A 25,160-nucleotide genomic window follows, 5' to 3' on the forward strand; every position below is an offset into this window, starting at 1 on the left:
TCTCTGCTGCTTCTCCGACTTCGACCTCGACTTCTTTTTTCTTTCACTGTGTTCTCAGTATCGGTGGAATCAGACACAGAGAATGGGAAGGGAAGAAGAAAGATGGGGAAGGAATAGGATCCTCCGGCTCTGATACCAAGTTGATGGAGAACCCTTAGGGAAGGGAGGGGAAATCAGAGTAGAGAGGGGGAAAAGGAGGATCACACTCACACGTTCATTCAATAATCAAATTGCTCTCTAAAACTTCAATCGATTACAACTAATATATAGGAAAATAAGAACATGAAATTAGAAACGTAACTGGAATGGAAACTAGTCTAAACTAGGAAACAACTATAAAGAGGAAACCAAAGCAAGGAAATAAATCCTACTCCTACGTTCAAGTCTGGAAACTAAAAGCATGAAATAAAATACTAAGTAAACTACTAATTTTATTTCCAACCCTTGTTGGACCAAAACCCTAGGCTGGACCAGTTCTTCTTGGCTCTTGGCTTCCAAAGTGGGTCATGCTGGTCCAACCAAGAAAGGGCAGCCATATCTGCATCAACTAGTTGCCACACATTCTCTTTGTTGGCACTTAAGAAGGATATTATTTAATTATTTCCACATTGTTACTTGAAACACTTCTCATCTCTAGTACTTACCAAATTAACTCTCTAGGGACTATGACATAAGCCTTTTTTAGATCAATAAATACCATATGGGGATCCTTTTTTTTTGCAATCTCTAAATCTAGCTTTTGTCATCGATCTTCCTGGCATAAAACTGATTGGTTGTCTGTTATGGTAGTTTCTTTTCTCAGGTGGGTTTCCATAACCCTCTCCAATAATTTTTTTAAATAACTCAGTTTTATGCCTTTATGGTTATTGCTGCTCTGAATATCACCTTTATTTTTTTGCAAATCAGAACTATAATGGTTATTTTATATTCATTTGACATTTTTCCTATGCTTATTATCTTATAAAATATCTTGGTTAGCCAAGAGAAACCATAGATTCCTAAGCTCTCCACACTTCTATTGGGACCTCATTTAGGCTTGGTGTCTTGCCTGCTTTCATCTTCCGTAAAGTTTCTTTTATCGTAGACCCTAATTTTTTGTACAAATCTACGACATGTGATGCCTTGATAGGTAATGCATGGAGAATGACGAGTTTCACCCACTTTTTGGCCAATTCCCAAAACTTCGTGATTTTATTGTATCACTGGGAAACTCTCCCTTTCTCCTGTTTACCCGATTGTTGCAATCAAAGAAGTAGAAAAATATAGGAAGCTAGTTTGAGTTCTGACAAGTTGATCAGAGCATGTGAGTGTTTCAATAGTTGGTTCTTCCTAGACTACTACTCGAAATGTCTTCATTTAGTAGAATAGTAGGCCGTAGAAATTACCTTGCCATCTCTCTTTAATGTCCTCATCCCTTATTAGTACTGTATCATCTTCACTTTTAATACATCTAACATGGTCGAGATCTCTACTCTTCATTTCCCTTATTTTTACTATCTTATTGGTAATTTTTTCCCCTTCTTTTGTGCTCAGTTTCTTATAAATACCTTCATATTTATTTGCCCTTGCTTTTCCCACAATTTTCTTGGCTTCATTTCTGGCATATTTATACCTTTTTGATCTTTTACATCCTTAGTCCTTTGCCATGTCTTAAAACTAGCTTTCTTAGTCTTAATGCTTGCTTGAACCTCATTGTCCCACTGCAAAGTCTCCTTGGAGGAATGGCGTTTCCTTTGGCTCACCCTATGACATCTTTAGATCCTTTTTAATACAAGTAGTAATCTCATTTTATATCATATTACTATCTCTCTATCCACGTCCCATTTTCCTTGTTTGACCACTTTGTTAGTGCATGATTTCAAGGTATCTCTTTTTAAGTTCCACCAACTTATCCGAGGGCAAAAAACACTCATACTCACTTTTTTGACGATTTCGCGTGATGAGGCACATATCCATCACCATTAATCTATATTGTTTGGTTAGTCTCTTCCCTGGTATAACCTTACAATCCTTATATAACACTCTGTCGGACCTTCTAGTTACGAGAAATCTAGTTGGCTACTATGATGTCCACTTTTGAAGGTAACTAAATGCTCTTCTCTCTTTTCAAAGTAAGTGTTTACAATGGATACATCATAAGCCACTAGAAAATCAAGTGTTTACAATGGATACATCATAAGCCACTAGAATATCTGAAACTGAGATCCCCCCTTTCCTCTCTCCAAAACCATGTCCTCCATGTACACTACACCTTCATAGCCTTTATGATCTCTCCAAATATGTCTATTCAGATCACCCTTTATAATTATCTTTTCTCCTTGACTAAAACCTTGCTCACTAATACATCCATATGTTCCCAAAATTTTAACTTATTTCATCCAATCCTACTTGGGTTGTGTAAGTGCTAATTGAATTGACAGCCTCTTTCTCCAGCACAAGCTTGTTGGATATATTCCTATCTCCATATATTTTAACATCCATCACATCGTTCTTTAAATCTTTAACTATTGCTGTGCACACTCAATTTCTATTACTTTTTCCCCTTACACCAAAACTTGAAGTAGTCCAATTTTTTAGCTTTTTTACCCTTCCATCTAGAATATAGGCTATGTTAATCCTTCATCTCCTCGTGACATCTATCAATTCTATACACTTATCTGTTAAATATTCAATGTTTATTTACACCCCCCCCCCCCACAAAAAGAAATAATCCAATATTCCAAATGCTAACCTAAATCCTATGCTTTTGGACAAGCTTCCTTCCCATTATTCGTCCACAATGCGAGAACCCTTGCCTACTTGTTATTGCATTTGTGTGCCAACGCAGCTTGTTGCTTGGGGATGCCCTTGCTGACTCCTTGCTCACTTTGCATTACACACGGGTCACAGTGTAGACTGCTGCTTATTCTGGCGGGGAACACCTGTAGCATAAGATTTATAATATATGGTTGTAGAATCCATGTTAAGAGGGTTTGGCTGGGGTTTTTGTTTTCAGTGCCGGCTACGTACCAACCCTCCTCCTTTACCTGGACTGGGGACCGGCAGCAAATGCTGGTGGAGTAATTCTACTTGGGGAAGGACAGCTCAACATCTGCAGAATTGATGGTTAGAATTAGGGCTTTAAACAGAAATTAGCTGTGGCTAGAACAAAAACAAAATATAGAAACAGAGTTTGCAAAGCATAACAAAATCTGAAAATTATACTAGTTGCAGTAGGATATTAGATTTTAATTGATAAGTTCAGATTTTGAAACCCTCACAAGATTCAGAACTAATAGCAGAATGGAGAATTGAAACTAGAAGTCAGAGATCAATTATAAAACGAGAGATTTGGAGAAATCCAAGTTGAAGTTGGAAACGAGATTTCGATGGGAAGGAGAGGATTTTGGGTTTTTAATGAAAACTGAAATAGAATTAAAATTAAAAGAAAACATAGCAAATGTACGAGGCAACAGTACAATTTCATGACTTAGATTCGTTTACAAGGCTGTAGCCCCTCGCAGACAAGGTTCAAGGTATCGGGTTTTGACCCTTGGGGAGACCGAAATTTAGGTCGGAACATGTGAAATTTTGAGGAAACTATGGAATTTTTCCTGGTTTGGTGAATACTTTGGTTTCGACCCCCAAAATGTGTTTTTTTTTTTCCTATTTTTTGTTTACATCCTATTTTAGACATTTCGAATACATTCACATAATTAGTTTTATAGAAAAAACACAAAGTCATACTTTTGGGGTGAACCAAAAGTTTGGTAATGTACATTGAGTCGTTGATCGAAAGTCTGAAACTATACTACATAAGTACATAGTCTACACTATATGTGGTGTACAATCTACATCAGTACATAATACATAATACAAAGGATCCAAAATAAATAATAATATTACATCATCATGAGTTATCTCTCAACTCTCAACACTCAACGCTCAACGCTCAACGCTCAACGCTCAACACTCAAAAGTCAATTCCAAGTATAGTGTTTAGGCGGTTCCAGTCCATAAGCTGCGTATCACTGCAGATGTCGTAGCCGCTCCTCTGAAAGCACCACATATGCGTTCCATGACATTTTTTGGGCCCAATTGCTTTGGTTGTCTATCATTATGCATCTATAAGATGCATCATTAACATCAGCTAGGTATCCCAACCTAGGGAATGACTCAGTCATCGTTATAGGATGTGGATATGGCACATAAGGTTGGGATGGATACCCAAAGATACTGTTAACAAAAGATGACCAACCACCTGAACTACCCTCTTGTTCAAATGAGGTAGAATATCCACCATACTATCCATACCCACCACTATATCCAAATGGACTAATGCTCTCGAAGGATGGTCCACCGGCATATACACCATACAATGGATACCCATAATGCGATGCAGTTGATCCGGTGCTCTCAAAGCCACTATCACCATGATGTTTTGGACTAGGGCTCGAGTCAATGAATTCTGGTGGATGCCAATGCCCAGATCCTCCACCCTGTCCCAAACTTATGACTTCCATTTTGCCAAACAAGCTAGATATATCCATGCTTTGGCCCAATCTGCCTTCCTTAGGTAGATTTTGCAAGATCCAAGCTTCGATTGAAGTTTTTTGGGCACAAGGGGAAAATCTTGAGTGTTTCCCCAAGTTTCCCACTTCATAGAGAAAAAAATAAGGGGAAATGGTCGAATTTTTGGGAATAGAAGACTTGGTTTCCCTAAAAGCATGTTATATAAGGGTTGGTTCCACCCGAAGGGTCGAACCAATTGGTTTAGTCGAAATTTCCCACATTCGGTCGGAATGTGGGAATTTTCGGTTGAAACATGTCGAGACCAAAGTTTAAAATCTGATGGTCATATTCACACTCATGGAGTAACAGTACTTGGGGAAGGACAGGTCAACAACTTCAGAATCGATGGACATGATTAGGGCTCTAAAGAGAGATCAACAGGAACCAATAACTGATTGAACAATAACAGAATTTCTAAAATAGAACCAAAAAATCTTAAAATTGAATGAATCCTAGTTGCAAGGATTTTAGGTTTTAACTACAAAAGTTCAGATTTTGAAACTGTTGCAAGGTTCAGAACTAATAACAGAACAAGGAACTGAACTTAGTAGACGAAAAGATTGAAAAGATATGATCAGGACTCACCACCTGATCCACAGGGATGGAATCTGACCAATATCCAACCTTGGAATCCACCAAGGGTTCCTGGAATTGCGGCTAGGGGGTCTACTGAATCACCACAGACTGAGGCCATCGGGTGCTGTCCATTCTTGGCTAGCATGCTCTCTTATGAATAGTAATTTTTTTTTCTTGTCTTCGGGTTTTGGTTCTTTCCCAATTGGGGTTGGCTTACAAGAGTACATTATTGCTTGAGTTTACACTATTTGTTTCTTCATTTTTCTGCCATTCCATTATTTTTGACGTGATTTGAATATTGGTGTTTCGACATACTTAAGGGTTTCCATATCGTTTTGATGTTCTAAATGAACTCATTTTGTTATGCAAATGAATTTATATATTATGCTCATTTATTGTCTTACAGATTCTTTTGTTACTATTCTATTGGCTATGAATCTGATCTTTCTTACCTATTTATACTGTATGATTTTCAACAGGACAGAAGCAAATGGTTCAAGGGACTTGTAAGTAATCATTTCTTATAGCATTTATGCATAGTCTCTATTTTTCTCTTTTCTTTTGTACATGAGCTATATAAAGTTTAGTGCAGTGAACTGGTAAACTTTAGTTTGACAGTTTGACTAATGTTTATACGACAACACTTCGGTTAGTGTATATTATATTATATATTATGATATATATATATATATATATATATACTGTTGTATACTTGTATGCAAGAAGTATGTTAACCAATTCTATATAGCTTGGATAAGTCTTTGTTGAATTGTATATCTATTCCCTCCACAATGTTTTCAATCGGTCATTTTGCTAGTATTTTTATAGTTTTTGGTTTCTTTGAGTCTTTGTATAAGAGTGATCAAGTGTTTCTATACCGAATGCATATGCATCCACATCAACCTTATCGCTTCGTGTTGAAAGTTTTCCCATGGATAATAGTTACTCTAGTTGGAAGTTTCTATATTTTCCATTTGTTATTGCGCTTCTGTTTTAGTTAATTGAACTATGGTAGGCCCTCTATCAACTAGAATCATGGTTAGGAAATTGCGATACATATTGGAGAACATTAATTACAAGAAGTAAGAAAGATTTCTTTTCGTAAGTTTTGTATATACATTAAATTTCTTATGCAAACTTCTGTAGAGATGTATATTTTGAAGTAACATATAAAAGAAGTGGAAAAAACAAGAATTAAATGGTTTGGAGCTATACCTTATACAGCCACAACCAGAATGAACCACCTGGGACGCAATTTTCAACTAGAAGTTCTGTCTGGACAGAATTGAAGCAGGAACAAGAAAATGCACTGGTCACAAATGTCTTGATGTGGGGGAGGGACTTAATATCAATTTGACCAGCTAAAAGAGTATGTATTAGCTTGTGCTGGAAGAGAAAATGCTAGGGTAGCATCTGTCTTTGTCCCTAAAAACTTGAGTTTACATTTCAAAATTAGATGATATAGAAGAACCTCTAATATTGTTGCTAGAGCTTTGGCTCCCTAGACAAACTCAACAAGACATCTTTAAAATATGGGTGCTATTGGAGGGTGGTGGTGGAGGGGATGGTAAGTAACTTACTGATTTTTTCTATTTTCTTATTCTTTTTCTTTTGGAGAGAAAAATGTGCAATGGATAGGAGTCGGATATTGCAGGCTGATTAGAATTGTCAAGGGAAGATATTAGAGGAACCAAATAGATAAAGATAATAGAATTTAAGTAGAAAATTGGGCTGCTCATTCAAGAGGGACAAGATAAGAGTATTTTCTTGTTTTAAAATAAAAAGGTGAAATGCTTTAGTACCAAATAACTAATATCCATAATAGAAGGTAGAAAACAACACTGACTTGTGAAAAGATTATTCCCAATCTAAGACTGCATTTCGAGTGTCGCTGAATAATTTCTCACTGAAGTCCCATGCTGCTGAATTGTGAAGTTATATCCCTATTGTGTTTCCCCCTCTTTGTTTAGAGTTTGTGGTAATTGAAAAATTTTCCTACTAGATCGTGACTCATGAGTTGATTGTTGGAACATGAAGTCCTTTACTTGTCTGGGAACTGCGTGTGTCAGAGGGTTGATACTTGATACTCTTCGGAGGGTCTAAAGAAATCGGAAGATGTATTCCTTTCTGGCATGCCTTCAAACGCTTTCCTTGCATCACACCATTGTCCACATTTCACATAGAAGTCAATTAAGGCATCCCCTAGTTTAACACGTGGTAAAGCCCATCTCTTTGACAACTTGACCATGGATCTCTTTCCCAATTTGATTCTTTGGAGACCAAACAAGCAAGGATCAAACCCAATATTGCCCCTTGAGGCCAGATAGAGTGGATTTTGCATGTACCTATTTCAGTTCATGAAGGTTTCTGTAATATTCTATGAGAGTTGAAAGAGATGTGGGGGTGATGGAGCCTTGGTTTCTAATCAGAAAAGAAAAGAGCAAAGGAGAGGTTTTGATGTGGAAAAGGATTATTGTTATTAAAGTTTTCACAGCGGATCTGAAAACCAAGCATCTCATGGCTTAGTGGGCTTTTCAGACTATGATTGGAACCTGGAAGAGCATCAAAACCTGAAAATAAAGAATCAAAGTTGGCTTACTGCATCAAGATGAAGTAGTAGAGAAGATTTGAACACAATGAAGAGTCTAATAAGCTATTCAGACACCTTAGAAACACCACAGCCCAATCGACACCTTAGAAACATCACAGCCCAGTCAACAGAAAACATCGAACAATGAGGGGGCTGGGAGGGAGGAAGGAGGGAGAGAGGGAGCTGGGAGGGAGGGAAAGGAAACATCAAACAATGAAGAGTCTAACAAGCTATTCATACACTATTTTCAAACCTTACTCGGTCATACACTATTTTCAAACCTTACTCGGTAGGTGCACTCACTACTACCTTAATCTACGTCAATTGGATTAGAAAACCGGAGCTTTTCTTTATTGGGCCCATTATCCGCAAGCTTATTTGGGTCTTTTGATCTCTGCCTGCATCTCATTTTTGTCCTTGACAAATAAAGATAACACCCTTTTGAGTTTAGATGTTGAAGAAGGATAATGCGAATGTGAATCTTTATTTGGAGACAAGAAAAGAAATTTGAAATGTGAGCATTGAATCCTTCTCTGTTGAGAGTGTAATATTCTTCTCTCTATTTCAGCCATGGGAGGAAAGAATGCAGACTGCGCATGAGCAAGGAACTCTTGTCCTGCTTTCAAATCTGTATCCAGGATACAGTTCAGCCGATGTAGAGGTAATAGTTGTACGCCAGAGTTATTGTTTAAGTTTGGTGGCATAGAAAGATATTTTTGACAATGTGGCAATTGTATTATTCTATCCGTTGTGTTTTTCTCCTTCTTTTTTGGTTCACTTTTTTTTTTATCAACCCATTGTGTTTTTTATTGTCTTTTATTTTCTTCTTGAATAACAATGAAATAATTTATCAATAATGGTTTGAACTGCAAGAGGACAAGAGATATCCCATCTTTGGGAAAGAATATAAAAGATTGAAAGAAAAAGCAGTATTTTGTTATTATCTGCATTTTACTTATACTGTTAATTGGATCTCCAATTACTTCTGAAGATATTCTTGTGCAGCTCAATTTTTTTTATTTATTTATTTTTGGTATGAATAACTAAATTCATTACCAAGAGGAAGAATATACAAGGAGAAAGGAGGGGGAGGGATGTCAAACAGCACAAGCCCACAAAAGCGGAATGATGGAAGGAGGGAGATCCTTGAATACAACAATGAGCTTGTTCCTTGGGGAATTGTGGACTATGTGATGTCGTAGACAACCAATGCACCATTTGATAACGTTTCTGCTGTTTCTGTTGCAAGAAACGGCAGAAACAGAAATTTCCGTTTCTGGAAACAGAAACTGAAAAGGAGGTGTTTGATGATACTTGTTTCTGGAAACAGAAACGGAAAAGAAGGTGTTTGATAAATGTTGTTTCTGGAAATGTTTTGGACATGAGTTGATGTTTATTTTAATAAAAAAATTCCACATTAGTTAATATTCATAGAAACTCATAACCCTTCATTCTACCAAGACCAGCGACCGAACGACCTTCGAATTTCTTTGTTTTAACTTACATCTACATATTTTTCTTACTAAAACATATTAACCTACAATACTAGGAATACAATGCAAATATTCCGGGTATGCAATGTCTTACATATTTCCACCAGTTTGTCATTACCCTCTAACTATCACCTTTGTTGATGTCCATATTATTAATTGCATCCAGGATATCTGTATATTTCCTTCGTTTTTCCTTAGACACATCTATTTCGTTTTTCAATACTCTTGACTTCTCCTCTTCACCTTTAATTGCTCTTTCCAAGTACCCCTTCACAAAATCAGAGGACGGTGTTGATATAGAAGAGTGACCTCCAACCATCGAATTGCTTGTTCCACAATCGGATGAAAGTGCACTTGTTGAACTGCTGTCTCCATAAATCCATTCAAAAAAATTGCAACCTCGTTCTTGGGCCTGCAATTACATTCAACTGAATTACGAAATGTATTCACATAATAAAGGTCAATAGCTTATTTTCAAAAAATAAGGATAATAGTTATATCCCACTGGATTTGGGACCACCAGAATCGACGATTAAAGTTCGCCATTGTCTTTGTGACGCGAACCTTACATTGTCCCTCGCCACAATCACATAAGCGAAATTCATCTATCCACATAAAAAATTCATTATGCTTCGGACATTTGAAGGACGATCTACCTCTATTAGGCCCATGTTTCGTTGTGAACTTATCGCACAAACCATTACGGTATTCACAACTTGTCATTGCGGTGTAACTTGAAGACATCTGTAGAGCACAAGTACTACAATTCATACCAAATTATAATGTGTCAAGCGAAAAAAATATAATTAGTAACACCATATAGACAGATTGGAAGAAAACAAGTGCGTCAATTTTTTGTCAAACATATAATACATAATGAATGTGATTGGCAAGCATTCAAGATCCATCTAATGGAATCGTAGCCATTCTCCTAGAAATTTTCAGTTGGTTGGCTATATTTAGGTGCACTATGGGCATTTGTCTCGCTGAGCGTCTCTGGGACGTATCAGATGTCGAAGCACGGTACGTATGAGGATCAGGGTTCATAAGGTCCTTAACAGGTTGTTCGCTTCCAACCTCATTAAATAACTTATCTTCAATAGCTTGTTCCTTGATGTAATTGTGGATCCCACAACAAGAGACCACGATTCGTGTCTGATCTTCAATATCGTATGCATTCATACTTCTTAAGATGTGGAATCTATTTTTCAAGACACCGAATGTTCTCTCAATAACATTGCGCAGGGATGAGTGTCTGTGATTGAACAACTCCTTAGCTGTTCTTGGCCCAGGTCTACCCTCACCATAATCTTGTAAGTGATACCTTTGTTCTCGGAATGACACCAAATACCTCAGTTGATTAGCGTAGCCCAAGTCAATAGCATAATATTTGCCTTCAATTATTAAGGAAACATGTATGGTATTAGATACCTATTTCATATCATACATATACGGAAGGACAACTATAAGTTCATAACATATTTGTACCTGGTGGCAGATGAGGGAACCCTAGGGTATCATTGGTTCTTGCTGCCTCAAACACCCTTGCATCGTGTGCGCTACCTTCCCAACCCGCATACACAAATGTGAATCGCATGTCGAATGAACTTGCACACTTAACATTCCGTGTGATCGTACCCTTTCAATTTCGATAACGTGTCTCCTTTGACCTAGGTACGATGGCACTTATGTGGGTGCCATCAATAGCACCAATGCAATCCTATTTTTCATTCTATATAGGTTAGTCCATATAATTGTGTAAAATACAATGAAATTTAAGTGGAAACATCGAATAATTTTGTTCACTCCCAATGTGGTGCCGGTTACCTTGAAATATGGATAGAATTTCAGATTGCTGGCAATCTCTGGGGGTACCACTTGAAAATTTGGTGGGCTGATTGTCTCAAGTGCATAGTTGTCATGGCGTTAAATCGATCCAAGGTGGTGGAGAGGTGACTAATCGATTTGGCAATGAATCGCCCGTTATGGCGTTGCCATGGCGGTCAAATCGCCCATGTGTCATTTTTTATTTTTCCTATTTTCTAAAGTTATTTAGTATGCTACTTTTTTTATTTTCCCTATTTTCTAAAGTTATTTAGCATGCTACAAGCCTACAATATATACCCTATAGCATATAAAACCAACATTAAACAACATCAAATCATAAAAAATCAACATAGCCTTATCAAAATCACCCTGCATTTTACAAAAAATCGACCGCCTAGTGAATTAGGCGTGACCTGGCGTTGATCGCGACGCCTATGAGCCAATGGCAACCACCATTTGTGAGTCACGTAAATCGTAGCACTGCCATGAACTTTTTCCGTCAGGACGCCAAATCGTCGCCTTGGTGACGCCCAGGCAACGCCATGACAACTATGCTCAAGTGACAATTGAAGCATAGCTTGCAATACCGTGTGGAAGACAAGACTAATCGTCTGTCTGGACCGATTGAATCTCTGTTGTGTTTGTCTGTTACTCAACCCTTGATCTACTATCAAGTGAAACATTGCTAGTTGCTCATCAACTCGAATGTAACGACTGTCCTCTAACCAACCTCTATGTACCATTCTATCTCGCAGGTTGAGGAATATATGTCGTTCAAACCTAAACTCTCGGTAGCACACATCTGCATGGCCTACAAGAATCTTCGCTACCATTACAGGTCCCGTGTAACTACTATCATTCAGCGGTTCTCGCATCCTATATGTGCTGAGAAGGTTTTGGAATTGATATAATATAATCATATCATCGACATCATGAGATGAACCTGTGATGTTGGTATCTGCATCATTTGACATCCCTGTAATTATGACCACATTCAGCAGACCACAAGTACTGCCTGACCTAAAAGTAATATCCCTACCATGATGTCATAAAAAAAATATAACAAATCCATAAACCTGACTAGCAAGATTGAGTAATATCCCTACCATGATGTCATAACAAAAGTTTCTGTGTCATTTAAAAGCGTCCACCAATCCTAATAGCATTATTGTCTATATGCTAATATACCTAGCATCATTTAACAAGTAATTAAGAACATCATACACCATCCTGTTAGGACTTCAATCCATAGCCATATGCATTACTTGTCAATATTATAATATATTTATAACCTTGTATTAAATAGGTAAGAAAAGAAAAGGCAAACACCAATCCAAGAACATCTAGAACCATGCAATATCAAACAAATTAACAACATGCACAAAAAGTCAAGTGTCAACATCAAAAACCAATAGTAAGAAGAGTAGGTAGAAAAGTATGTAAATAGTCAACAGTCATAAAACAATCCCCCATAAAACTAGTCCATCTGCATGTAAAATCATTCACCAAAACCAATTGCTCCACTTCAGGGCAACTCCTTCAGATGCCTTATCATCTATGACCTTCTATCTGGGCGGACCTCCATGAAAGACATGCGCCATCCAGGATCAGTATGTATCTTCTTCTGAGCCAAGACATACAACTTTGATGGAATATCGTCCAAAGTATCCAACAACTTCTGGCAGTTCATCATACTATGTGGCCCATCATACATAGGATCAAGAGGTCGGACTACGATTGAAGTTGCAGAGGAGTTTCCCTTATCCATCCTCCACCTCACAAAATCTCTAAAGTCTTGAGTGGAGTTCGTGATTGCCCTTGTCTGGCCCTTCCTCCCAGATCTTTCGGGTGTGCCGCTACTACCATCACTGTCATCAGGAACAATCTCCTGAAAATCATCATTATCATTAGCAAGGTTAGTAGACGAAGGAGTAACAATAGTAGACTGGGAAAACCCTCTATTTCCACGGGCAGTTGAGTCGGAGAAGATCTCTAACAACTCTGGTCACTAAGTAAGACCATTCCTTCTATACTTTGCCCAATCTTTGTTTCCCTGTAAACAAAAAATTGAGAATGTAATCATAACAGTTTGTTTGAGTAGTAAATTATCATCCTAATATAAACCAAATAAATGGTCATACCTGAATAGCTGATTCCCATTCAGAATCCTCTGCTGTGGCAGTCCGAGCATTTGCATCCCATCCGAATCCAGTTGTTTTCAACAACCGCTTGAAGCTATTATACTCCTTCCGCAACTTGTTCATCTTATTACGAAGTTCCTCATTCCCAAAGGGTCGCTTGAATTTAGCCTCCAATCCTTTACAAGTATTCTCCCATCCAAACTTTGTGAACGTTGAGTTGGTCTTCAATCCTTACTTTACATTCTCAACCATATGATTGATGAATGCTCTTAGTTCAGCTTCATTCCATATTATAGTAGTGCTTTTGGGGTTAGGGGTTCTTGGGGATCTCATAACTCTGAACATGTATAATTGATTAAGCAAACATTTTTCCACAGAATAAACTATTTAAAATCACAAAAATGGTACTTATGCATTAGGAAACATGAAAAAGTAAAAGAATGCAAGCAACAAGCATAAGCATAGAGATGAGTAGAACTTGCACTTGAAGGAAAAAAATTTAACTGTCTGTCGTAGTTATTTTGGTGAGTAAGAATAGTGTGAGGAAAAATATAAACAGGTAAAAGGGACAATACAAACATAGGTTATGTAAAATCAAATGCGAACATGACCGAAAAACTAATTTCATATACAGTGCTTTGGGACAAAAATAAAAAGATATGACCCAAATTAACACAATTTCTAACTACTCCGTTTTAGTAATAGTCATGGTTAAAGAAGGTCAACTCTTAAGTACATGAAAGATGTCATAATCTTCAATGTATATGGAGATCCTTAGAAGGAAATCATATGTGGATACGAGATGGAAGATCAAGCAACGATAGTAATGATTATGCTCCAAATACCCAAGAAAATCGGTCGGCATCCGAAAATCATCTTACTTTTTGTTGAAGGAAAACACAGATTTCAGAAATCACGGAAGAGGTAATGGATCACAGAGATGTGGACATCTATACCCGTGTAATACCACAATCTTGAGATTCTGCATTTTAAGGTCAAACAATCAATAAAAAGTAGATTTTAAAGGAAGAAATACATTTGAGGCTAGAGACTCGTTTATAAAAGGGGAAGGAACTGACATATGATGGTTACAATGACCGGAACTTAATAATTGCATCTTACTTATAATTCAGTCAATGCATTTCCTTCATAACATATACCAGAGTCTAGGATATAGCATGATATTTACCCATTGTCCAAATGAAATCTACTTATCACCCGAAGGAAAATATTATTCCATCAATTATGAAAATCACTCAATCATATGTTTGAAGAAAAAAAATCATCAGCTAATTTGGTAAGCATTCAAAGATGGCAGAGATTGGTCATTGTGGGTTGGTAGTGGTACACTTTCCCAATCATTCTCTCTCTCCCTATGGGTGTTGTGTGTGTGTGTGTGTGTGTGGGGTGGGGGTAGCTGTGGTAGTACTGTTGTTGTCTCAATAGCTTAAAGGGTAGTAGACAGTGGAGTAGGGCTACAATACGTTTTCATATGACCATGTATCATTAACTGTCGGCAGCTCTCTCTCTACAATAATTTATGGCAGAAAATATGAGAGACAAGAGTATTTGTTTCTGGGTTTCTTTTCATTTCAGTCTGTTAATAAATGATTGTGGGTTGAAGCTGAAACTAAAGGTCTTCCTTCAGCCTGGCTTTTGAAACATCTCCTCTCATCTGGGATTCCCTGCTTGTTCCACAATGTTAAAAAAAGGAGAAATGCTTTTCTGAATCATGCAATGACTAGTATAGGAGACAAAAAAAATTTGTCTGATTCTGACAATATGATCTTCAAAATGGGGTCAAGAATGCCTCCAGAATGGATGAAAAGATCCCCAAATATTAGCTAAATCCAATGGTTGGATTGGTAGATGATGAATGCCTCCATAATCTTCAAAATTTAGTAACTTCTAAGGTCTACCAATCCAAAGGCCAGATGAAGAACAAACCTTTGTAGATGATGTGTCTAATCAAGGGAGATGAATCCCGGAATATCTCAAAGATCCAATGGTTGGATTAAAAAAAAAAAAAAACCAGTTTTCAGGTGCAGTAGAACACCTCAAAAAGAAGGTGCACCAATGAGGTAGTATGACAGGAAACCAGGGTGTTGCAAGGGGTTAATCTCCACCACAGCAATGTATCAAACAGAAGATAAACATTTCACCAGAACCCAAAAGAAACTCAGGGGAAAAAGAATTGCTGCCACAGATTTCTAATGCAGAATACAAAACCAAATAATAATTAAACAAAATTAATCCAGACTCGTAAACTTCATGCACATGGAAATCCACAGTAGTAGAGAAGGACGTGTGCAGAGAAAGAAAAATCGTTCCAAATAAAAAAAACAGAGAAGTAGTAACATAGGTGAGGGTAATCAATAATGGTTAAAATCACTTACCTGCAGGTGTTCCCCTTACTAATCTTCGAGATACGGCTTCGAATCACTCTGATCTTTAGAAGTCGAAAGACAACAACAAAAATGGCTAAAAAAAACCCTACCTACAGATTTCCACAGCTTTCTACAAAATTAGAATAGAAAAATGCAGACTCAGAACCTTCACTAATTGAAATCATAAACCTGCAACAAGAATCACGAGTTCTGTCGAAATCGGAAGACGATTTTGCCTACCGAATAGAGAAGAGATCGCTGGCTTAAGTTGAAGCGATGTTAGGGTTCTTGAACTGTTCCTTAGTGCGCCAAATTTCGTGATGGAAGCTTGATCGACACCACCTCTCTTGTATTTCTCCCTTTTCTTCCTTTACAACTCACTTGTGGTACGATTTGCAGCTCCCTGCGACGAATCTTGGCAGATGAGAAGACATGACGGAGGTTCACGGGTGCTCCAGTCGTCTTCACGAGGGTGAAAATTAGTGGAATCGCTGCTCTGGGAGGTGCAGCTTTGCGGAGTGGTACGATGGAGGAGGTTGTGTTCACAACAGAGGGAATGGGGCACCGTCGGCTGTTGAAGGAAAATGTCGGGTTTTGGGGTTAAAATGGCACTCATTTATGTTTCTTAAACCATAAATAACTATAAATTCTTATTTATGTTTCAAAAAACGACAGAAACGGAACAGGTTTATCAAAAACTTTTTGTTCCGTTTCTGTTGTTTCTTGACACAGAAACGGTAGAAACTCGCTTCTGGAAACGTTATCAAACGGGCCCCAAGCTTAGAGTTAACATCAAAGAAGATGGCGTTCCAATTCTTTTTGGAAAAACGAGAATTGGAAGTCCTACGGAGATTTCACTCCATCCAAATGTGGTTGATGGTGGCGGCAAAGGCGAGCTTCCCGACTGTGCCACAAATAGAGGGTCCACCAAAGGTCATGTCTATCTAGATCCATTCTCTAGACAAGGGGAGGATCTTCCTATGTGATGGTCCATAGGAGGTGAGAACCTTCTTCCAGATTGCAGCAGAGAAGGGGCAAGAGAAAAAAAAGATGATCGGCATCTTCAATGCCATTCGAGCACAGATAGTAGGAGGGGAAAACCTGAATGTGCCGGTAGATGAGAAAAGACAAGGTAGCGAGGCAGTTGGATAGGGCATGCCAAGTTGTGAAACTGTGGTGGAGGATATGGCCTTTAAACCAAATGGTGTTACACCAAGGAATAAAGGGGCTTTTTAAACGAATGAAATCCCAAGTAGAGGCAAAGGTGAACGGACTTGAAGAGGAGGGAATCCAAAGGACCTGGTCTTCCCTACCTCGGTGCCCCGGAGGGATGGGCGGAAGGGAAGACCATAAATTAGCAAGGGGGAGGGGGGGAGGAGACCATCCACTTGGGGATAGGATGGAGGTAACTAAAGTAGATCTAGACAGCTAAGAGGAGTAGATGACTCTTGGAGAGACCAAAGAGAGGAGGATACCTGAGGGGTGCCAAGGGTCTAACTAGAGGGAGGTGGAGGAGCGATTACTATTGTTTATAGGAAAGGCCATGAAGGGCGGAACGTCTGGAGCTAAGAATTTTGTACCAGATCTAAGAGGCAATAGAGGAGGGGGAGGCAGTTTAGACTAGAGGGAATCATTTTTGAGAGGAGAGGAGTAAACCCAAGAGACCTAGATTCTGCACTGTTTGGAGACAATTTTCCAGATGAGCTTCAGGATGCCGATGGTGTTGGTATCTTTGATATCTCTCAACTAAGCCACCTTCAGCCTTGGACTGCAGACTTTAGACCAGCACATAGGGTGCAGGAATTTATAGGTGTCTAGTCCATCTATAAGGATGTGCAACTCACTTTTTTTTGGATGAATAAATAGATTCATTGCCAAGAGGGGAAGAATATACAAGAGGGGAGAAGGGGGGGGGGGAGCTAGACCAGGCTAGCAAAACAACAAAGAACCAAAATTACAACCAAACAAGATCCAAAACCTGATCAGGAAAAAGAAAAGATCCTAGCAAAACCCCATAAAAAAAGGGAACAACAACATGGAGGGGGGGGCTAAGGGTGGGGAATTGTGTCAATATGAAGGTTCCAAGTGGCAATGATATGACTGTTCCTGGTGGAACTAGGAACGGGCCTATGGGGAAGAGACTGGATTTTGGAGGTTACATCAAAGGAGATGGTTTTCCAAATCTTGCCTAGGGAGCGGGAGATGGAAGACCATCTGCAGATGTTTCTCTCCATCCAGATATGATTTATAGTAGTATAAAAAGCCAGCTTCCCAATAGTGTCACAAATGTAGGATCCTGAGAAGGTCATGTCAATCCAAATCCATTCTCTATCAAAAGGAAGAATAGGCCTCGAGGATGGCCAACATTGGGAGAGGTGTGGGATGTCTTCAGAGGCATGAGGACAAAGGCAACAGGAAGGGGGAACAGGGATATGGCGGTGGATGAGAAAGGCTTGGGTGGGGAGGCAGTTGGAGAAACATCTCCAAAGAGTAAGGGAGTGGTGGTGTATGTGCAGCTCACTTAATTCCTTCATACTAGTAACCGCTCCATCTATAAGGATCCAGTCAGTGCTGAAGGTATAGGGAGGTTTGTAGGTGTCCCATCAATTATTCATATGTTGTTTTCTTTCTATATGCACTGAAAGGCAGAATTTTCCTTTAAATCTTTGCATCTTGGGCTGAAAGATTTAGACAGCCAACAGGAGGGTAACTAAAGAGGGACTTTATTGTAATCTGCTTTAAACAACTACAAGCTGTTGCTATATCCTTGCTTCATATTGGATGAAGCAAAATTTTGATTGGATGTTTAGTCTAATGGAAACTTAATACAGTTACAGTGCAACATGGGGGCTTGTTTAGATAGTATTTGGTTATGGGATTTTGTTTTAAATATTTTTATTTATAACAAGTTCAATTATTAGGACAAAACCACAAAGTTTAGGAAAAGTTCCAAATTCCGGTTTCTATAGTCATTTTGGTCTGGCCCAAAACTGAAATATACCACTGGAATGATCAAAATTTGGTTCATCTGGATTTTTATTTTAGGAATGGAGAACCATAAAAAAGGAAAGCATTCAACAATAATACCCCCAACCTCTGCTAGATGCCCAAACTACCCTTGCTGCTGGAACAATGGCCAATTTAGGCCTGGTTTTCTTGGCCTGGGATCCAAAATTATCTTTTTATCCAGACATGCTCTTCGAACTGCATCACCTGTGAAGGGAAGTTTTCTCATAGAACTGCAAGTGACAACAATTCTATGGTTAAGGGCTGCTACAAGTTTCTGAGCCTAATTTTGAATATGATTTGAGGCTCCGAAGTTGAACCAAATTCATATATTTTTGAGGAATCCACATTACTACTGTAAGATTCATGCTGTTGCAACAAGTAAGATACCCACTACAATCTCTGCCTTGAGTTCTTTCCAGCCACTATAAAGATCTCTTGTTCTGTTACTTTCTACTCTTATCTTCTCCAAGTTACAGAACTCTAGGCGTGCATGCAAGCCTCTTCACCTTGGTTCATATTATTACCTTATAAAGATTAACGTTGTTCGACTAGCTAGGTTGTGCCCTTCTTTTACATTTTTTGTTGGGGGTGGGGATCAACAACTCTGTCCATGGGTTGACAATGCCTTCTCCGAACTGTAAGAGAGGAAATCAGCATTGAATGAAAGTTAGCCTTCTCGAGTTCAGACCCGCTCAAGAACCTAGGGACCATGTACATTATCCCAGTTAAGTAAAGAAAATGTCGTGATGTTACGGCTATGTTAGTGGGAGAAGTACGTGCTCATATGGTGGAGCTATCACATGGTGTAGTAGCTTAGTAGTGGTGTTATCACATCTGTCAGTTAGGGAGTAGTGGTTAATTTTAACATGGTTATAGTAGAAGTTATTGAGTGTGTGTCATGTATTGTGGTAGTGTTATGTGGGTTATGTAACGTGGGTGTGGTTATTCAACCGCATATTGTTGGTTAGTACTCAGTTATTTAAGGAGAAGAATGAATAAACGGGGGATCATATTGAAAACCTAATTACAACTTTGTTGTCTGAGGAGGACGCCTCAATACGTCCAAACCATTATTTCCTTTCCAATTCTATGTTCTTTGCTATTCCAAGATAGGTACATCAAGAAATCGAAGGAATTCTCCTTCATACGTACCACGTGATAAACCATAACAGAACATCGCTTGAGTCGTCAAGCATGTAACAAAGATATCATCGAAAACTGAATGGTAATGCCATAACTCATATTTAATATTGGAGTCTTTTGTGGAACCTATAATCCATCTAATAGTGGGATACCTACCATGGCTTGTAAGATACCCAGAACACAATCTCAACAACAACAACAACAACACAACACAAAGCCTTTTCCCAGAACACAATCTTGCATCATAAAAATCAATTTATTGATTTGGAATTCATGTTTATCTATGCATAGGACTTGCAGGAAATTCTTCTATGTGAAATTAGCACTGGCTGTGTCATGATGTTGACACCATGGTGCCTCAAAGTCTGGGAATGGCATTGTACTATATATCCTTAGTTGTTTTGGAAGTAGCCGGATTAAATAACTCTCTTGCAAACCTTAATGAGGCAATTCCAACTTGTTTCAGAACTGCAAGACTGTATGGCTGCAACACATCTAATGAGGCAGCCATTGGTAGATTCCATATTCTTCTTTAGCTTTATTTATATCTATTTGTTTGCTTTTGTCTTAAATTAACCAGTGGCAGCTTTCATGGATGGCCTTTGGTCCGGTCTCTAACTTGATATTGGCATATGACACTTCAGGAAATAGTTTGGGAAGGTTTTAGGGAAAAATGCTCGGCAAAGATGGTACAGCGCACTGCTACGTCTAGCCCCCATTGTGGTATGGCGCATCAATAGAAGATTAGCCCTTGAATCTGTCGTTAATTTTTGAGAGAGTCTCTTCAATACTCTGGTTTTAGTTGTTAAAGTGAAGTCTTCTACTCAAGTTCACATCATGGTTACTGAAATTATGGTGAATTTGTGTGTCCTAGGTCAAGCTTTTGTTATTTTCAGGACAAGGGAAGCAGCAGAGACGGCTATGAGAAAATTAGATGAAGGATGTTTTTTGCTACCAAATGGGAGGTATACCTATGATATAGTTATTATATATTTGACTAATTGTAATCTTTAATTAGGTGACTCCATAGACTTCTCTATTCATGGATTAGTTTGCATTTGTGTAACACATTCTTTTGTGTCTCTTTCTAGTCTAAAAATTATTAGTCTGGCATAGTTTTGTCGACAACATTATTCTTGTACAATACGGTTGAGGTATCGAACACTTCCGCTTCATATGAAGTTATGTGACATGCAATATGGTTGATAGATTTTGATAATACATGACTCCCCACCCGCACATGGGTGCATGCACACACATAGACGCAGTTTTATCGTGTTACATGGTTGACAGCATAGTTGGCACGGTGACAAGGCGAACCAAGGCGTTGGAGGGCTGTTTAAGCGTTTAGGCGAGAAGGCGCCCGCCTTAAGGTGAATAAGGCGCAAAAAAAGACGTTACTATTTTTTTTAATATATCTATAATATCTAGTATAACTGTATAACAATGATATACTTAATTTTAAATTGCTTGTAAAAAATCAAGCCTTTAAGTTATATCAAAATACAAGAAGCACGACTTTAAGCAACATCAAGGGAAAAAAGTACACACTTTAAGCAATATCAAGAGACAAGAATCAACATTCAACATGAAATTCATATCAATGCAAATTGCAAAGTGATATATATTTTCTAACATGAGAAAACACAACAAAAAATGAAAAAATTATTCATAAAAAAGAAAACTCTAAATAAAACAAAAGGCACAACAACATATAATTCCTAATGAAATATTATAAATAATATAATATTTAACTATTTAAGTATGTAATTAGATATACTTACCCCTATGATGCCCAAAACGAGATCCACAAAGTCCATCATAGACCATGAGTCTATGAACCATGATATTTTAATGTTTAACCCCCTGTCAATCAATACGTATAAGTTAGTGACACTAAAGCACTAAGCAACAAGAGAAACTTTGTTCCTTAATATATGAGTCATGACTCATGATAGGTGATAGGCTATGGGTTCCAATCCTACCCGGGGAGAATTAAAAACACCTAATGGAAATTGAGAAACATAAAAATAAACCAAGATGCTAAACTTTAGTAAGCTTTAAAGTATAAATTTTAAAACAACAAAATAAATCATCAAGCTAAACTTTGTTCTTGTTTAACCATAATCAAGCTAACAAATCAACATCTACTTCTCCCTCCTGTTGTTGTTGACTCATAGAATCAGTTGGCCCATCACCAAAGTCTTCTTCAATATCTTCATCATCACGCACCACATCGTGGACCTCTTCAACTTCATCATCTGACGATTCCTCAACAGTGGTCCTCCCCCTACCACGATGTGTAACAAATATTGGCTGCACTTGTTGATCCTTGAGCCCTCCTAGGTAAATTACGACCCCCAACCGATGTAGATGCACCAACTGCTCTATCAACATCTCCCCATGTGAGGTCATCTCTAGGATGGACTAAATCTCCATCTTCTTGCTCCCTTATTATCCATTCACTACTCCAATTCATTTCATCAAGAATTAATGGATCATAATTGTTGCCCTTTTCCCTTCTTTCTTGGAACCTTGAATGAAGCCGACGATTATATTGGATATGGACTAGATCATTCAAGCGCTGATGTTCTAGTCTATTCCTCTTCTTGGTGTGAATCTGAATCCATAAATACCTCTTTATTTAAATCAAGAAATAGATGTAAAAAGTATAATTACAAACTAATATTTAAAAAATACTTACAAAATCAAATGTGCTCCAATTGTGCTCACAACCGGAAGCGGAGCAACAAAGGCTTAATATGCGTATTGCATATTGTTGAAGTGTAAGGGCCGAAGATCCATGTGTTTCCCACCAAGAGACTATATATAAGGAAAGAATTAGATGCACATTGTTAAATACTTATTAAAATTAAAAAAAAAAAATACTTAGTACTTACTAGGATCCAATGCTCCTTCATCGGCTTTCCGTTGTTTAATAGCCAAAATCCTTGAAAAGCTACCTTCACATTTTCTGTACATTTGAGACTCACGTATGATCTTGTCTTGCACAGCTAAGTTGAGCACCATTCTTTCAATAACTGTCATAAATGCATCTTGTATTTTACATGATTCTTCAAAAGGGAGTCTCTCATCATTGATGTAGTCAAAATATTTGCTAGCATTTAGGTAAAAGCCAGTAGCATATAAAGGTCGATCCATTTGGACCTCCCAACGGTCATCAATAATTGCTAACATCTTCTTCCATGACCGTTCTTTGTTGGAAAAATTTACTTTTATCATTTTTTTTGCTATTTCCATTGCCAAATAAACTTCAGGCAATGCAGGCCTGTCATCACCATCTACTAACCTCAAGACAACTAAAATTGGTTGGGATGCTCTTGAGCAATCTAGTACACGCTTCTAGAATGTTTGTGCAAGTATTGTCTCAAATACTTTCTTACCTGCCTCTGTCTTGGACAACTTAGAACTATTCCAATCATCAGATACAAATAATTGCTTCAAGGCATCCTTGTTCTTCTACAAACTTTGTAGTGTCAAGAATGAGGTAGCAAATCTTGTAACTCCAGACCTCACCAGATCTATCCCATTTGTCTTTTTCCTCAAAGCATCAACAAGTTTGTAATGTCTGTAGATAAAACTTGTCATTGTTTTTTCCCTCTATATTGTTGTTTTATAAGCTTTCAACTTGCCAATGTCCTCCAACATGAGGTCCAAACAATGAGCTGCACAAGGAGTCCAATAAAGCTTACTCCGTTTTTGCATCAACATTCTACCAGTTGCAACATAATTAGCTGCATTGTCTGTAACTACTTGTACCACATTATCCTCTCCAATTTCTTCAATTTTACTGTCAAGCAGCTGAAATAACATTTCTGCATATTGAGACTCACTAGATACATCTACAGAGCCCATAAAATAAGTCCCCAATGGACAATTGACAAGGAAATTAATCAAGTGTCTACCTCTCTTGTCAGTCCACCCATCAGACATAAGAGTGAGCTTTTTCATCCTGTAGCAAGGGCACTCTCAACTCATGGTAAGAAGGGGGCTTATATCTTAACCCAAACTGCGCAATGGCTTCAACCATCTCCTCAAAGCTCCTTAATTTGACTGTATTGAATGGGATGCCAGCTTCATAAAACCATTTTGCAACATATGCATTAGTTTTCTTTCTGTCTGCATTTGATCTTAAGCTGCTTTGTATTGTTGTCTGGGTAGAACCTTTAGACCTCTCACCAACTATTTCTTCAGGAGTCCGCCGAAGATAAGAATCTATCGGACCCTTTACTGCCGTTGGTGTAATAACATTAGCTTTATTCCTTTTGGAAGCTGTCACAGAGCTTGGCACAAGGTTCATTATTGAGGAGTCTATAGTTGGGGGCCTTGGTGCACCAGACTGGAGTTGTCTTCCACTTTCTATCTCTTCAGGAAAATCCTCTCCCTTCTGATGATCAATAGAATAATCCTCATCAAATACATCAGGCTTCCTCTTCTGATTTCGCATAATAGCTTCATGCATCTCTCTAGCGATTGCTGCAGTTTTTTTTTGGCACTTTGATATATCTCCATACCCACTAATTAAATGCTGCTTAAGCCTTTTGATTCCTCCTTTGGCATCTTTTCCACAAAGTGTACATCGCACTAAGTTCTTATCATTAAGATCTGGCCAATATCCATACTTCCACCCGGGGTCTTTTGATTTGGCCTTCCTAGTTGGATCTTTGCTTGGATCATATGTTGATGCTCCAGTGCTAGCAGTAGGCCCGCCACTACCACTACTAGCCATATCTATTTGAATAAACTACACAAACATAAGGAACAACAACAAGAGAAACTAACAAAAAATTAAAATTAAAAATGAGAGGAGGCATTGCACTAATGCACAACAATCAATAGTAGTAAAAAAAAATTCATAAGAGAAGAAGCATTGCACTGCCACTAATGCACTCTACAATCTAAAAAATAATAACTTATGCACTACAGTAGTAATCATGCAGTCATAAATTCATAATACAGATTACAGTCTACATCTACTTGCAAGGGGAAAAAAAAAGAAGCACTAGCAGCGGTGCTGCCAGTGCAGGACAAGAGCAAAGCAGAAGAAAAAGCATAGAAAGAACCGGCAGCCTCCATAAGAAGCATTCGAGAACATCAGAGAGGAAATGGAAAAAAAAAAAAAGCACTAGCCACTAGCAGCAGGGCTGCAAGGATAGACGAAGCAAAGGAGGAAGAAAAAGAAACAGAGGAAGAGGAGACAAGAAGAAGACGAAGCAAAGGAGGACGAAGAGAGGAAAAAAAAAAAACCAGCCGTAGACGAAGAAGCAGAAGACAAAGAAGAAGAGGGAAAAAAAACCATCCGCAGACGAAGAAGAAGCAGAGGAAAAAAAAAAGACGCAGACAAAGAAGAAGCAGAGGAAGACGTGAGGGAAAAAAAACCAGCCGTAGATGAAGAAGAAGTAGAGGAAGAAGAGAGGAAAAA

The 25,160-nt window shown here is 38.2% G+C and overlaps 1 protein-coding gene across 4 annotated transcripts in view; it reads left to right on the forward strand.

Annotated features, from left to right (window-relative positions):
• The window catches only part of LOC122093150 (protein ANTI-SILENCING 1), a 53,147-nt gene that overhangs the window by 23,806 nt on the left and 4,181 nt on the right, over positions 1-25,160 (forward strand). For all 4 annotated transcript variants that reach the window (XM_042663414.1, XM_042663418.1, XM_042663416.1 and 1 more), the window contains 4 exons: positions 5,607-5,633; positions 8,286-8,378; positions 20,362-20,440; positions 20,592-20,682. In XM_042663414.1, the coding sequence (XP_042519348.1) occupies positions 5,607-5,633; positions 8,286-8,378; positions 20,362-20,440; positions 20,592-20,682 (290 nt within the window). The remainder of the gene's footprint in view (positions 1-5,606; positions 5,634-8,285; positions 8,379-20,361; positions 20,441-20,591; positions 20,683-25,160) is intronic.

This window comes from Macadamia integrifolia, chromosome 11, assembly GCF_013358625.1.
Source record: "Macadamia integrifolia cultivar HAES 741 chromosome 11, SCU_Mint_v3, whole genome shotgun sequence".
Lineage (NCBI taxonomy): Eukaryota > Viridiplantae > Streptophyta > Magnoliopsida > Proteales > Proteaceae > Macadamia > Macadamia integrifolia.